Source organism: Mirounga leonina, unplaced genomic scaffold, assembly GCF_011800145.1.
Source record: "Mirounga leonina isolate KUSES-001 unplaced genomic scaffold, KU_Mleo_1.0 Mir_165, whole genome shotgun sequence".
NCBI lineage: Eukaryota > Metazoa > Chordata > Mammalia > Carnivora > Phocidae > Mirounga > Mirounga leonina.
The window spans coordinates 53,853,896-53,870,500 of NW_023270415.1; the positions used below are offsets into that span (position 1 = coordinate 53,853,896).

The following is a 16,605-nucleotide window of genomic DNA, read 5'->3' on the forward strand; positions in this document are numbered from 1 at the left end:
TAAATAAATAAATAAATAAATAAATAAATAAATAAATAAATAAATAAATAAAATCTTTTAAAAAATGAATGCAAAGTAATCCATAATAAGCAAAATATTAAAATTTTAAAAAAGGCTCAGTACTTGGAGCCTGAGGTGGAAGGGAAAAATTCATAATATTGATAGTGTCTTTATTTAAAATTTTGATATGTTATTCATCATAGACTTGTTTGCATTTATCTTAATTTAAAAAATAGTCCATGAAAATATTGATTCTATTAATCACTGAAGTTTTGGTGTCTCCTTGAAATGTTGCCTTCTCCTCACCCTGGTCTGGGTCCTACAAACCACTGACCTAGTCACATGCTCTGCATTACCTCTGACCCTAGTGCCAGTTGACTGAAGTGAGCACAGATATTCTTTCCCAACAATTTTCCATCTGCCAAGCCAAGCTCCAGTTATGACAGTATAAGATAGAGAAATATATATAATATATACATATATATTGCATGTAATATATATAATGTATATATTACATATAATATATGTAATATATACATATATATTGCATGTAATATGTATATATATAATATACACATTTTATATATATATATATACACACACACACATATATATGTATATATACAAGTCAATTGCTTTTGTCCGAAGTTCCAATCTCTTTCTCAAGCCTGAGTCCGATTATAGGAATACACCTATACCCAAAACATATAGGAGGACTAAGCTAGTATGTACATTTTTAAAATTCTGTCTAGGCGACTCTGATCCATCATTGCTCCCCACCTCCCACATTAGAACAATTGAGCTAGGTCAGTGTTGCTCCAAGTGTGGTCCACAGACCAACAGCATCAGCATCACCTGGAAGTTTATAAGAAATGTTTGTAAGAAAGGCTCAGGTCCCATCCTTGAGCTACTTAAACAGCAATTCGGGAATGGAACCAGGAATCTAGATTTTAATAAGCTCTCCAGGAGATTCAGATGCATGCTAAAGTTTAAGAAAGGCTGATGGTATAAATAATCATCTGTCTACTCATGGATTCATGACAACCTGTGGACAGCCACCTCCTCCCTAGATAGCTAAGATCACCTCCAGAAATAAGGGTGGGGCTTGCCCTAATTCTTCCTGCGTAGAGACAGGCAGGCCCGGCAGGTGTGATATCACGTCAGCCAATGTGTCCCAGGAATGGAGACTTGCCAAGCGAATGTGTGGTGTGTGGGTTTGCCATCTACATGGCTGTACTCAGGACTCACCAGTCTTTTCCAAACAGATACCACTAGACTGTTTTCAAACTTCTCTCTAGTCAGAAGTACTCAAAAGATATAAAAGCCGTGGTCGGTTATAATGTGGCCCCCACCACCGACAGATGCCTTTCCCTTCACACCTGAACCCTCTCAACATAAGCTGTTAGTGCATTTCTCCCTGTAACTGTTTGTAAGTCTGCTTCTCCCAATAGACCATGACCTATGCGAAGATAAAAACAAAATTTTACATACTAGGTGCCTGGTACATAGTCGGAGCGTAACAATTATGTGCTCAAAAATGAGGGGTGCCTGGGTGGCTCAGTTGGTTAAGCGTCTGCCTTCGGCTCAGGTCATGATCTCAGGGTCCTAGCATCGAGCCCCGCACTGGGCTCCCTGCTCAGCAGGGGGTCTGCTTCTCCCTCTCCCTCTGCCCCTCCACCCCATTCGTGTTCTCACTCTCACTCTCTTGCTCTCTCTCTGATAAATAAATAAATAAATAAATAAATAAATAAATAAATAAATAAATAAATAAAATCTTTTTTTTTTTAAGATTTTATTTATTTATTTGACAGAGAAAGACACAGCGAGAGAGGGAACACAAATGGGGAGTGGGAGAGGGAGAAGCAGACTCCCTGCTGAGCAGGGAGCCCGATGCAGGACTCGATCCCGGGACTCCAGGATCATGACCTGAGCCGAAGGCAGTCGCTTAACCAACTGAGCCACCCAGGCGCCCTAAATAAAATCTTTTAAAAAATGAATAGAGATACAAAATAAGAGACTCAGAATGATGACGTCATATAGAAACAGTGAGGAATATGGTAAGATTTGGCATGGAGTTGGAGTTGCCAGAGCCGAGAGCATTATGGCTGCTCTCTCCCCTCACCTTTACTACCCAAGAGTAAGATTTGCAGTCAGGTCTTCCCAGGAGTCCTGAAAGCTCAAATCCTGGGGAGGAGTGGGAAGATGGGCTATATGAACTATGACTTTTCAAGAGATATTCTGGTTGGAGTGGTGGGTTGGGGTGGAGAAAGAAGGCAGTGCCTTCTCCTGGGAAGCAATTTTTTATTCCAAAATGTAAAGGGCTAAGCAAGAAATGGGGTGTTCAGAGTAACCTCTGTCCTCTAGTCCAGAGAGAGAGGCAGGAAGGGCATCTGCTACCCAGTGTGCTGAAGCAGTTGGGGAAGGAAAGTAGAGTGCCAGCAGAAATCCTACTCGGGGTGAGAGACTGTGCATTTGGCTGGTACCCTCCACTGTCTCTGAGGAACTTGCAAGCCTCAGATGGCTACAGAGGCCGGGAATGTGTGATAACTGAGGGAAGCTAGCATTCATGACAGACAAATAGGGAGGAAGTGAGGGGTGAGGAAAATCCAAGAGGGCACATCCTGTATGAAGGACCCCCATACACCGCTGCCCCCTGCCACAACTCAACTTCAGCTGATTATTTCTATTCAGGAATAGAGGCCCAGGATTGTCCGATCTTTCTAATTTTTATGAGAGACAGAAATTCAGAGTTAGTATACAATCTCCCAGTTTTGAAAAGGAGACAACAGTCAAATCATTTTAAATCACACTTGAGCCTACACTGTACACACCAAACAATAAATGTCTCAAAGCTGAATCTGGGTCGTGGGTCATTCATTTGTGATATGATGCTTTGAAAAGAGAAGTAGATAGTCAAGGAGCCCTCGGTGGTTCAGAGGGTGGGATTACCCAGTACGATCCAGAGTTTCACCTTCATCTTGTTGGTACCTAGCCTTGCACATGGTTTTGATATCCCCATGGTTCTGTATACTCTAAATCTACACTTCCATCGACACCTAGAAGGAAGAACATCTAAACTTCTTAAAACGGAGAATAAAACTATTCACCATATAAGGAATTTTGTTCAGGGCTGGTTTTTCGTGTCAGTTCATAAAATAAAAGTGGACAAACATTAACATTCCGTATATTCCGCTGGTGCCTGTGGAAGGGAGACACGTTTTCTGAGCCTCTATAAAAAACGGTAAGGATTTGCCCATGGGCTACTTTAGAGCAATAAAAGTCAAGCTGAAGTACACTTTTCTAAAAAAGCATCCATGAAGTTTCCTTTCGGAGCTGTGGTACCAGAGTGGCCCTGGCCTAGATTTCCACGGGATATTTTCACCTAGAGATAAATACACACTAAACGTTGCTGGGTGGGACCGTGGTGGGTATACCAGAGGTGGGTGAAGAGGGGAGAGGCACCCGGAACAGGTCGAGAGATTCTAATAAGTGATGCAGAGCCAGAGTTGAAAAACAAACAACAGATAATACGTAGGTTTAAGTCCGTGTTCTTAGCTCAAAGAGTTTTTAGAAAAATAATTTTATAAGCCTCGGCAGAGTGCAGCTGAAATGGTTTAAAATCAATTTCAACTCATCTTCCATTCATATAACACAAGAGGAGGGGGCCATCGTCACTGGCTCACTGGAGAAACGGTTTAAGGGTTTCCATCCTAGAGAAAGCAGCTGATTTCAGTTCAGACAGATATTTCAAGCTTCAAGGGCTGTGTCTGGACTGAGAAGAATTTGCTCTCCCCAAAGTCCTATCACACAGGGAGTGTAAATATATTTCAGGGCTGCTCGGGTCCTGGAGTTCCTGCAGGACTTAGACTAGAAGCAAGTGCAGTCCCAGCTGCTCCCAGACCCCTTGCTTAGGATTTCAGCCTTCCAGATGGAGGACGGAGTCATCAGCACATTTAAAAGGAGATCCTTCAAGGGGAGAAGATAATGAATCAGTGAGAAAGGACAGGCAGTTGGGGGGGGGCGGTGTGTGGAGAGAGGGCGGGGGAGAGGGAGAGAGCGTGTGTGCTCATTAGGGGACGCTCTCTGATTTGACAGGCTCGCCCCGCGGCTCCCCAGGCAGCTCCGGCAGCTGCGGCCGTGCTCGGGCCACACTCGCAAAGGGTCCAGAGGGCTCAGACGAACTGCGATGCTGAGGACTGAGCGCAGCAAAGCGGTCTCCCCGTCCGCAAAGTAGACCAGACCTCCTGCGGGATTGGAAACTTGCACTTTCTACTGCTTCATCCACCGGGAAAAAAAAGCAGGCAGCGCTACTGAGGGAAAGGTAAGAGAAGAAACTGGTCGCTATGGGGAAGGTAGGGCAGGGCGGCAGGGGGAAACGCAGGCTCAAAGACTTGGGGGTTTTGTAGCCCAGCGATCCCACCCTCTGAGAGCAAAGGAGGCAAACTCTAAATTCCTACCAAGCTTCATCATTGAGCCTCTCCGCTTTCCCCCCACGCCTGGTCCCTTTTTCCTCTTTACACTTTTCCCAAGCATCTGAGAGGTTTCTTTGTATTTCTTTTTCAGCTAGCAGATATCATTTAGCTTTTCCTTCTGGGCACCCTTTCAAAGTAGGGAGCTTCCTCTGTTTCTCTTCCGCATTTTTTCTCCATTAAGAGGAAACAGGTGCCTCTTATTAAGCTGGTTAAAGACAGTTCCTCCATCCTACACTAGAGTTGCAATAAAGGGAGTTTTCAGAAGTTCATGCGAGCCCTGTTACTGGAGAAATACGGGAGGTGAAAGCAGAGGAAAAGAGCTACCTGCCCGTGACCGGCTCCATTTGAAACGGGGATGCTGTGAATGAATTTGGACTTTAACTCTTCACAGGGGGAGAGAACAACTGAGATAAAGGAAGGCCACTGGGAAGAGGATGTTTTGAGAAGTGTTTCAGAGAAACTTCAAACCTGTGAAGATGGAAAACGAGACAGTAAGTGAACTGAACCAAACACAGCTTCAGCCAAGAGCGGTGGTGGCCCTCGAGTACCAAGTGGTCACCATCTTACTTGTGCTCATAATCTGTGGTTTGGGCATCGTGGGCAACATCATGGTAGTGTTGGTGGTCATGAGAACCAAGCACATGAGGACCCCCACAAACTGCTACCTGGTGAGTCTGGCAGTAGCCGATCTCATGGTCTTGGTGGCTGCAGGCCTCCCCAACATAACAGACAGTATCTATGGTTCCTGGGTCTACGGCTACGCCGGATGCCTCTGCATCACTTACCTCCAGTACTTGGGCATTAATGCATCCTCTTGTTCCATCACAGCCTTTACCATCGAGAGGTACATAGCGATCTGTCACCCCATCAAAGCCCAGTTTCTCTGCACCTTTTCCAGAGCCAAAAAGATCATCATCTTTGTCTGGGCCTTCACATCCATTTATTGTATGCTCTGGTTCTTCTTGCTGGATCTCAACATTAGCACCTACAAAGATGCTGTTGTGGTGTCGTGTGGCTACAAGATCTCCAGGAATTACTACTCACCTATTTACCTAATGGACTTTGGTGTCTTTTATGTTGTGCCAATGATACTGGCCACCGTCCTCTACGGATTCATAGCTAGGATCCTCTTCTTAAATCCCATTCCTTCAGATCCTAAAGAAAACTCTAAGACATGGAAAAACGACTCAACCCATCAGAACAAGAATTTGAACTCAAAGACCTCTAATAGATGTTTCAGCAGCACAGTATCTTCGAGGAAGCAGGTAAGCAAACGTGAGCCAGCAAGTCCACGGAAACAGTGTGGGATAGAGTTCCTTGCAGGATGGCATCAACTTTGCCCTCCTTAGCTGACGGCAAAAATCAAAATACAATCATGCCAATGTTTCACAGTGTAAGCGTCTGCTTTACATGTGAAATCCATCTCTAAAGCAACCGAAGATCTAAAAATAGGTGGGGGAAATGTGAGAGCACACCAGCAGGTATCAGTGGAGGTGCTGGGAGGATAGAAGGAAATATAAACAGCAACTCTAGAAATCCACTTTTAAAATGTGTGCGATTCTCTGGGAAATGTAATCGAAATACCTGCACCATTGGTGGCTTCTCTGGGGAGCAGCTGGGTAGCTTTAAGAATTCTATGTCATGACAGAGATTTGATAAGATAGTTGGAGAAAAGATGAGTCAGAGCAAAAATGAAACTTTCCTACCGTTCTACAGCTTCTCACTGAGATTTAATAACTGAGAGGGGTTCCCGGTCCTGGGCTTACTAGTTTTAGTGGGGAAAGAGCCTATCACCTTCTCCCTCAGCTCCCTACAAAGTGTCCCAGCATGCAGAAATGGAAAATGCACTCTCCTTAGGAAATGTTCTGGTAAAAAGGCTAACACCAACCTCAATTCATTGGTTAGAAAGAATGATTACATTTTTTTAAATGTGTTTCTCCTGGTAAGCGTAACTAAAAATCCCTTTAGCTTTCAGATCACCAAATGTGGATGTGGTTACAGCTAAATAGTGGTTTTCCTAGTGGATGAAGTGCAACTTTGTTACAGTAGATACAGTTTATAAGGCAATATAAGAATAAAATACTTGTATATCATATACATTTTCAGCTATATTTAAACAATTGTTCTAAGTTACTTAATGAACTTAGCTTTCAGTTCCTTTTTCTTCTTTGCTGAACAGAATAAGTACATAGGAAACATTTATTCTCATAGCTGAGAAAGAAAACTTGAAATCAGCAATACCGGCTCTTTCTCTCTCTTTTTTCCCCCTGCAGGGAATACAGTTCTTCCTGTGTGCTTAGATAGAAACTGAGCATACTTTTTAAAGTACGCATATGGATTATATACATGCTATTACTTCCGAAACTCTAGATTAGCTGATATATGAAGAATTTTAATTGGACATATGGGCACACACTGAAATGAGCTGCTAATAAATGTGGGTGTTGTAGATATGCATGAAATGAATAAGGAACTATAACTTAAAGGGAGTCTATACACCATTTTAAATGATACTTTGAGATTTGATTTAACAGAACATTTTTTATTAAGGATACCAGACAGGAAGGACCTGAGAACTATTGCCGGCTCTTAGATTCCTATTGCTTTGGGTCTAGCAATGCTACCTAATACAAGGCTTGTTTGGCCATCCGTTACCCAGAACTTGATTAAGGGAAACTTAGAGCTGTTGACCATCTGCCAAGACAAACATTAACAAATACAGTAAGAAGGTAAAGAATATGTACATCTCAATTTGAGATCAAACATGGGTTAATGTCTGCAGCAAGGGTCAGTGAGTAAATTTGTTCATTAGACTCCAATTTATATTCTTGTTGTAAATTCTAAAAAAAACTGTCTGGTCTAATGTCCTTCTTCTCAATTATAGTCATTAGTACCTATCAGCATTAATAATGTGTTTTAAATTGCTAATTATGTTACATGTTCACACTCCTATTTCAAAGCTGTTACAGATAGGCTTTATAGAGCCTTTATAGAGGCTGGTGATAGAAGAAAAAGTCAAAGATTTGGCTCCAAACAATCCTGGGCTTACATGCCAGGGTTCTAATCGAATAGTATGACCTTGAATAGGCAGAACTCTCTGAGCCTCAGTTTCCTAATCTAGAAAAGGAGGATCAATAGCAGCATCCGGGGTTGCAATGAGGGTTCAGTGGAACATCTTATGAAATGGAGTGGTGATTAACACCTGAAAATTAGCCTCTTTCCTAGTTTTATATTGTGTTGGCAACTGTAAGACAAATATGGATTCATTCTTTAAAATACTATATACATTCACCATTTAAACAGATTAGCTGTTGAACAGATGTGTATATGTTCTAGTAACTTCTCTAAGGAACTTTTTAATTATTAAGGCATTTGGAAATGTATTCGGAGCATTTGGGTTTGTCACAATCGCAACATGGTCAGAGAGCCTTCAAGAGGGAGGGGCACCAAATGTCCCGAAATGTGGCAGTCAGTCCTGCCCTTTGAAGAAGTGCCCTCGTACAAATGGCAATAAGACCCCCGCTGAGAGACACGGGATAGCATATGAATCCACAGAAGTGCACTGAAGTAATATGTCATGAGATTCAGTCTTGATGGGAGATGGGATGGGTGTTCAGAGAAGAGAAAGAAAACTGTGGGGCTAAAGTGATCAGGGAAGGCTCCCTGGAAGAGGTGGCATTTGAGTAGGCTCCATTAGGATGGAGCTAATTTGGAAAGTAAAAGTCAAGAGGGACAGCACGCCACACACGAAGGACCTGGCTGGGATGAGAATGTTACGGGTTTGGAAAGGAGACAAGGAAGAGCCCACGGGTGGGATTTTTATGGTGTCGAGTGATCTGGTTGACTAAAATGAGTGACATATTTGGGGGAGCAGTAAAAAGGAAGATTGCATTAATTAGGAGTGTGTGTGTGTGTGTGTGTGTGTGTGTGTGTGTGTTTAAGAGACAGCTAAGGGGCTGTGAAGGATCCCAACTATCAGGCAGAGAAAGGAGTTTTAACTTGGCATAGAGGCAACCAACAAGGAGGGTGGTGAGCAGGAAGCAACAGCGAGCAAACTGGTTTGGAGGGGATGATCAATATGGGGATGAGACAGATTTGGAGGGCAGGAGTCAGGTGACAGAAAGGCCACTTTGGAAATTGTTGGTGGTGATTCAGGCATGAAGTAGTGAGATTCTCCATCAGGAGAACTTAAAGGAAGGTGTGAACCAGAGACATGTTTCAAAGAAAGAACGGGTGAGGTGTGAACACAACAGAAGCACCAGCTGAAGACAGCCCCACCCCAGGGCTCAGAGCCTAGGAGACATGAGGGCCCCGACTGATGAGTAGGGGTGAGAGCCATGCAAAGGAACCAGTTTTGTCCAAAATCAATGGGCCTTTCCTTTGGCTTTTTTCTCTTCTAAAATTGTTCTTTTCTCAAATCTTCAAAAGGTTCAAGCCTCCACCTCCTATAACCAAGAATCTTTTGTTTCAGTATTTTCTCTGCATTCTTTTTCTTTCAGGCAAGTTTAATTTACATTTTAATAAATATTCTTTCTGGGACAGGTCTCTCTAACCAAGTTATTAAAGTCAAATGTGCATAGCCTAAGAGAACTCCATTTAAAAAGGAAATAAAAGACCATTTATACGTAAGGGATAAATGTGCATTTTTATTTGTTTTTAACTTTTATCCCCCATGCAGAAAATCCAGATCAGAGATTTTTTTTTCCCTATTATTTAGAGATTTTATTATATTTTAGGAAACTGACTAAATATTTGGTAAATTGAATCAAAGGAATTACTCAAAATAATGGCTTGGAACTTGGAACTTAGACAAAGGATTATCTGATTGACTAAATCTTTGGCTTTACCATTGGTTGTTTTGATATTGAAGAGATACAGTTTAAATGATCCCGTTTGTCACATTTCAGCTCTATCCACACAGTGCCAGAGCTGTCAGTTTGGTCATTTCTGGCGTGGAGCACTGGGTAGATAAAATATCTGAATTACTGACTGTATATTCCAAAGGAATTGATTGGTTCCTTTGGTATTTTGGAGGCACAAATAATCTTGGTAATGGATTATACTACGGATGCAAATATTTGCTTTCCAAGGGATGCAGGGGTGTGCAGAATATCATATGGAGCAGACTACCAGTTTTCTTTTGCACTGAGTCTCCCTAATTCGTTCCTTTTTCCTCTGGTGGGGGGAACTGTGGGACAGAGTCCAAATGCAAACTCCATGAGTTTATGACAAGTTTTTCATTATAGGTTTTATTTGACTAAAGAAGGCTTTAAAATACCGGTCTTTGTTTCCATAAATTTCTTACAAGCCTTCCACCTTACCAGAGGAACATTGCTCACCCAAGAAACAAAAGATGCTTTCCTTTTTAAAGCAATCCATCCTTTTTTTGCTGTTGCTATTGTTATTGCTGATGACAATATAAAAGCAATCATGCATATTATGGAAAACCACAGAAAACGAGGGATAAGAAAAAAGGTATCCTTTACCCCACCTCCCAAAACCACAGTTTATTAGCATTTGCTTATATTCTTTTTCTTATGTTTTCACTTGGTCCTTTTAATATAATTACAGTAATATATATATGTGTGTATATGTATATAAAAATATATAATTTATACCCTGCCTTTACATAAAATGTTGAAATTAATATTCTCAAGGAAAATAGCAGGGTAAAAGAACATGGGTAAGATTGAGTCAGTTTTTCTTCACCTTGATTTTCTCATCAATAAAAGGGGAATAACAATTACTCATAGACTGTTCAAATCCAGTGAGATGCATGTGACCAAATTCATGTTCGCTCTCCTCCCGCCGGTCCCCTCCACTACCCTCCCCTCTGGCCTGTCCTTCTCACTGCTCTGCGCCCCTCCTCAGCATGCTCTGCTCGTACAATAGGCTCCTGGAAAATGAAGAACCGAGATAAATAAGGGGCTTAAATATGTCTTTTCTCTTCTCCCCCGCCTCCCTCCAACTGCCTCCAGTGCTACTTGCTTTTTCAAGAAATCTTGAACAAGGAAAACCCTCCAAGACAGGAGGGAAAAGAGGCCTAAGAGTGTAATAGCAGGCAGTAGGGCTGGTATTTGGGAGGTTGAAGTCCCTTAGGGTATGTGGGGAGATTCATCAGTGGTTCATCTTACCAGGCATTAATGATACTAAACTCTTCAGCATCAGGCCTAAATCAGAGGTTTCTCAAGTTTACAGGGAGTGTTTTCACAAATCCATTTTTCATTTCTAATCGTTTTATTTGTCACATTTGTCTGGGTTCAACTGTATCCTTCATAGTATAAAGGTCACTAACATATGAAAAAAAAAAGTGTGATTTTTTTCACTCGGCACACAGGTACCTAAGTGAGCCATCTTATTTTTATCATCAACGAATAGCTTTCCATTTTCACATTCCCATCCTGTATAAGGAAAGACTTTGTACATACCCCATAAACTGCCTCAGTGAAAATCCCCTGCAGTTATGTGCATTGTGTCCCTTGGTTAGATGAACATTGTTTATTCCCAGTTTTACATTTGTAGCTTTGAGACATAATTTCACCAGGAGAGAAAAATACATTTTCCTATATGCCTACAAAAAAGGAGAAACCCGTAGTCCTGCAGCATTCTTAATTTGGACACACACACACATGCCTTTTAAAATCAGCTAACCATGAGGTGCACCTGGGTGGCTCAGTCAGCTAAGCCTCAGGCTCTTGGTCATGATCTCAGGATTGTGAGATCGAGCCCTTTGTCAGGCTCCGCACTCAGCGGTGAGTCTGCTTGAGATTCTCTCCCTCTCCCTCCGCCCCCTCCCGCCCCCGCTCAAGCTCTCTCTCAAATAAACAAATAAAGCTTCTAAAAAAATCAGCTAACCTTGAAAATGACAAACTATATTTCTTTACATAGCCTTTTGTGCATTCTTCAAATGGCAAGCAGATATCCCAAGTTCCAGACAGAAGAAGGCTCGGCTGGTACCCTGTCTTTAGGCTCCTTTATGAGTTGGGGGAAGAGTGAGAGATTTAAAGCTAGAGTGAGGTCAACATTAAGCAAAATTGTGGAGTAGGCACTTTATATTCAATATCCTCTTCAGTTTAATGAAACATCCTCTCACAATCCAAAAAAGTGCCTAACACTGGCCTAAGTGTGGAGGACACAGGGACATGTAGAGACGAGCTCTTCATCTTCCGAGGAGCTCACTGTTGGCAACGTGCACAAATAATCCTGAGCAGCCCATTGTGTTCTGGATAGAGGACACGGCATCGGGAGGGGAGGAGCAAAATGGGGGAGAAAGGAAGGAGGCTTTATGGGGTCCGTGACGTTGAGTTGAGCCTGTAAAGATCGACAGAACATCTCAAAGCAGCACTGAGAAGACAGGGAGAGAAGGAAGAAGCAGAGCTCCACAGAAGAGAGGCCGGGAGATGACCAGGCAGGTTCAGGGACAGAACAGTCTAGTATCGTTGCAGTGGGGCCACAAAAGGCAGCTGTCCAGTGAAGGAGGTCTGCGGCTGTGGCATCTGACTCCCTTCTTGCTTCTGCAGCCTCGCCCTTTGTCATTCCACCTGCTTGAGACTCTAGCATGGAGCTCTAGCAAACACTTCATTGCTTTTTGGACATCATGTAAGTGCATCAGATCCAATGTGTCTAAAACTAAATCCATTATTTTTCTTCATGAGTCCCAACTTTCCTCTTTCTTATCTGATAGTCCCAAGCCAGAAATCCGGGAGTCCTTCTAAGGTGCCTTCCACCCTATATAGCCAAGTCTGAGTGATTCTAGCCCATAAATCTCCTGTTTGTGGTACCCCACGTACACCACCATTGTCCTCGATCCCTGCTTCTCCCGTGCTCTCATTTAGCACATACCTCAGCAGCCTCTTGGGCTCCAATTCCAATCTCCCCCAAATCATTCTGTACATTGCTCACTAGGGGATCTCTCTAACAGATATGTTCTCCAAGTGATTTGTATAGTTCCCTGAGGCCTACAGTTTAAACATCTTAGCATTAACAAATAAGATCCTGGGGGCACCTGGGTGGCTCAGTCATTAAGTGTCTGCCTTCAGCTCAGGTCATGATCCCAGGGTCCTGGGATCGAGCCCCACATCGGGCTCCCTGCTCCGCAGGAAGCCTGCTTCTCCCTCTCCCACTCCCCCTGCTTGTGTTCCCTCTCTCGCTGTCTCTCTCTCTGTCAAATAAATAAATAAAATCTTTAAAAACAAACAAACAAACAAATAAGATCCTGGCTTCTTCCTATGTGTTCAGCTTATTTTCTTGTGGCTCTCTTAACTTACACTTTATGCTGCAGTGATCCTGAATTATTTGTAGTTCTCTGAACTTTTTATGTTCTCTCAGCCAGAATGCCCTTCATCTGGCCAACTGCCCATGATCTTCCGAGTCTCAGATCAAATGATGCTCCATGCACCCCACCAAGCCTTCCCTGAATTTCTCAGTCCGACTTATATAACTAAATGCCTAGCTATAACTACATATGTTAGGTGTTCTACCTATGTTTCCATAATACCTTGCATATACTGCTAGTTTAGTAATTCTTAAGTATCATAATTGTTAGTCTGTCCACCTTCCTACTGCCATTAATATCCTTAAGAGTAGGGCCTTGTGTTCTCAGTGACCTCAGCACTCTGTCTTGCGTATAGCAGGCTTCCAAAAGTGTGTATACACAGTTACGTTGCAACCCAAAAGCATAGGCTTTGGAAGAGCAGGTTGTTAGCATCTCTTCCCAATTCCATGTTCAGTGATGTCACACTAGGTGCTTAAAACTGGCCATGGGTGGAGTTTTGTAATCTACAGAAATCAGCAAGTATGACAATTCAGTGCCTTTCTTTTTTTTTTGTGGAGAGCCAATGGTTATATATTTATCAGCACACTTCTGTGTGTATGTGTGTGTGTGTATGATATAATTTTACATATATAATGAATGAAAGTATAAGAGAGTACATGCATGCTTACTTTGGGGCTCAGTCAATTCCAACACTATTTTGCTCCGTGGAGAATTGCTGTTGATTTATGACATATCCTTCTCTGATTCTAGCTAAAATCCTCTTGTTTCTTATTGAATCCCTCTTTTAATCCCTTTTTTTAAAAAAAGATTTTATTTTATCTTAAGTAATCTCCTAGCATAGGGTTTGAACCCACAGTCCCAAGATCAGGAGTCACATGCTCCACTGACTGAGCCAGCCAGGTGCCCCTATTGAATCCCTTTTTTATTCCGAAGTAGCCAAACTAGCAACTATCCAGTATAATGGTGACTATGCAAGTAGAAAAGACTTTTTATGGAGATTTCCCCCTCCCAGACAGGACAGGCTAACTTAGAAATATGGCAGACTCAAATAATAATTTACTTTTTATACAAAATCCTGTTGTCTTTCCAGTGAGCCTTTAAAATACTCTCTGTAATGAGAGAGCTACACTGGACAGGATGGGGAGAGAGGCAGAGTGATAGCAACTCAGAGAAGGAAAACAATGTGAGCAGAGGTATAAAAATGAGAATAAATCTGAGTGCCCCTATGTGACTCATTTTCCTAAAACAATTTGCACACATCATCTTCTTTCAAAAAGAATAGCCCCAATCTCCTCTGACTAGCTTTTAAAACTCTCTAATATCTGACCCTTTCATCGTTATTTTTGCTTTATCCATTATTTCTTTAATTCAATAAACATGTATGGAGTGCCAATTTCAAGTCAAGCATTACTCTGGAAAACCAGTGATAGTCACTATCTTAAGGAACTCTCAGTGCAATATGAAAGATTGCCATTAAAAACAATTGGAGGGGCTCCTGGGTGGCTCAACTGGTTAAGCATCTGCCTTCACTCAGGTCATGATCTCGGGGTCCTGGGATCGAGCCCCACATCGGGCTCCCTGCTCGGTGGAGAACCTGCTTCTCCCTCTGCTTCTGCCCCTCCCCCCACTTGCGTGCTCTTTCTCTCTTTCTCTCAAATAAATAAAATCTTAAAAAAAAAACCAATTGAGGGGCGCCTGGGTGGCTCAGTGGGTTAGGCGACTGCCTTCGGCTCAGGTCATGATCCTGGAGTCCCGGGATCGAGTCCCGCATCGGGCTCCCTGCTCAGAGGGAGTCTGCTTCTCCCTCTGCCCTCTTCCCTCTCATGCTGTCTCTCATTCTCTCTCTCTCAAATAAATAAATAAAATCTTAAAAAAAAAAAAATTGAAAAGAAGTTTGGGCCGTACAGTGTGTATAAGAGGCAACAGAGAGGGGCAAACACTGTACTAAAGCCCCCAACAGAATAAGAGTCACTTCCACTCTAGAATGATGAGGGGGTATTCACCAGGCCAACATGAAGAACAAGAAGACCTTCAGACCAGCAGAAATAGTCATTTATGTAACCAAGCTGAGCCCAGGGCGAGACCACAGTAGGCCCTGTGTGTCATCTGAAGGTGTCTGAACTTGATTCTGTGGCACTGGGGAACCACTAAAGGCCTTGACTTTTGGGAACTTTGCTCATAAAATTGTACAACCGAGCCATCCAAGAACAGGGAGACAGAGATGAAGCTTTTGCCATCCAGACAAGAAGAAAAGAAGGCTTCAGTTAAGGGGTAACAGTAGGGATGGGTGGGAAGAGATGTATATGAGAAATATTTAGGAGGTAAAGTCAGTAGGATTTAACAACGAATTCTGTAGATGAAGGAGAGAGAAGTTCCTAAGTGGAGTTCCAGATTCTCAGCTGGGGTGACTGGACAGGAAGCGGCGTTATTAAGCATGGCACAGAGCAAAGAGGAAGAGAGGACTTATCTGTATTTATTCCTTCCCCATAGATTCAGGCGTGTCACACCAGATTTTCCCACACCTACCAAGCTCATTTATATTTTGCAACCTTGATCATGTAATTTTTTTCCCACCTGCAAAGCCCTCCCCACTCCTAACGCTTCCATACCTATCTGTGAATCTCAAGTTCCCAGGTCAGGCTGCAGTTGGATCAAGAGGTCCCACATATTGGACATGTATTGGAAGGCAGGTGAGCTCCATCGCCCTTGGCGTTCCCATTCCAGCGGGCCTTGGTGACCTCTGTCTGTCCCTTTCAGGACTGTAAGCAGTTCCCACTTTTTGTGCTTTAAATGCCTATTTCAAAGCTCCCAGCTCTCCTCAAGCCTTCATACCGGGAATGTTTTGCACTGAAAGTTCTCCCATGTCCGACCTCTCCTTTCTAGCACTCCTTCCTCAGCGCCTGTGTCTCCTGGCCCCGCCCGCCCCTCTGCACTGCAGACCGGCCGGCCCCTGCTTTGCCCACCTATTGCCCAGCCCTTTCGGGGCCCTTAATCGCCCTCCTCCGGTTCACCCCCCAAAGTGCTGCTAGGATCCTCTAAAATGCACACTTGATAACAGGGTTAAGGTGTCTGGAATCGCCAATATCCATCTGTCTTCCAGGCATAAACACAACACCATGATCATGGCATACTGGGACGTCTCTGATCTGCTCCCTGCTTGTTCCCCCAAACCCATCTTCTCCCTGTTCCTGGCCCACCGTTCCACAAACAGTTTCCTAAACTGGCCCCACTGTGTACTGCATCCAGGCTGCCAGCATTCTGCAGCCGCTCCTTGGACCTGTCACTTACAACCTGCCCATCCAGGCTCACCCCTAGGCGTGGGCTTTCCTGAGCCCACGGGCAGCGGTGGCTGGGGCTTCCCCTCCCCTTGGCAGCACTTTGTCCCTGAATCCGTGCGCACACTGTGTTGCTGTAATACTTTGTTCAAGTGTCTCTCCCACCAGATTGTTCATCCCACAGCGGCCGGCAACATCATCCCATTCGTTTCTGTGTCCACAGCGCCTGCCATGGTGCCTAAGGACATATTGATAAATAACTAGTAAAGGCTGGGTGTAAGGAATGGGGAAGATGGAAGGGTCAAATATGACCCTAGCAGTTCTTTCCAACCGCAAGTGGTGGAATTGTTGAGAGAAATGTGGAGGGAGAGAAGTTAAAGGCACTGTCAGAAACCTACAGTTTAAGAAGAGGATTTGGACATTTTAGATTGTAAGTCTTTAGGATTTGGAAAAATTTACATTGTAAGTTGAGTGGTCAAGATCAAATATGGGCCTTTGGGGATCATTAAAATAATGGAAAGGAGATATAATTAGTGTTGAATCTAAAGAGAGGGAAGGAGAGGCTGACAAAAATTGAGCTCTG

General features: G+C 43.2%; 1 protein-coding gene across 1 annotated transcript in view; it reads left to right on the top strand.

Annotated features, from left to right (window-relative positions):
* The first annotated feature begins 4,898 nt into the window (after positions 1 to 4,898).
* The window catches only part of TRHR (thyrotropin releasing hormone receptor), a 43,114-nt gene continuing 31,407 nt past the window's right edge, over positions 4,899 to 16,605 (top strand). The window contains exon 1 of the mRNA XM_035011761.1: positions 4,899 to 5,737. Within this exon, the coding sequence (XP_034867652.1) occupies positions 4,949 to 5,737 (789 nt within the window). The 5' untranslated portion in view covers positions 4,899 to 4,948. The remainder of the gene's footprint in view (positions 5,738 to 16,605) is intronic.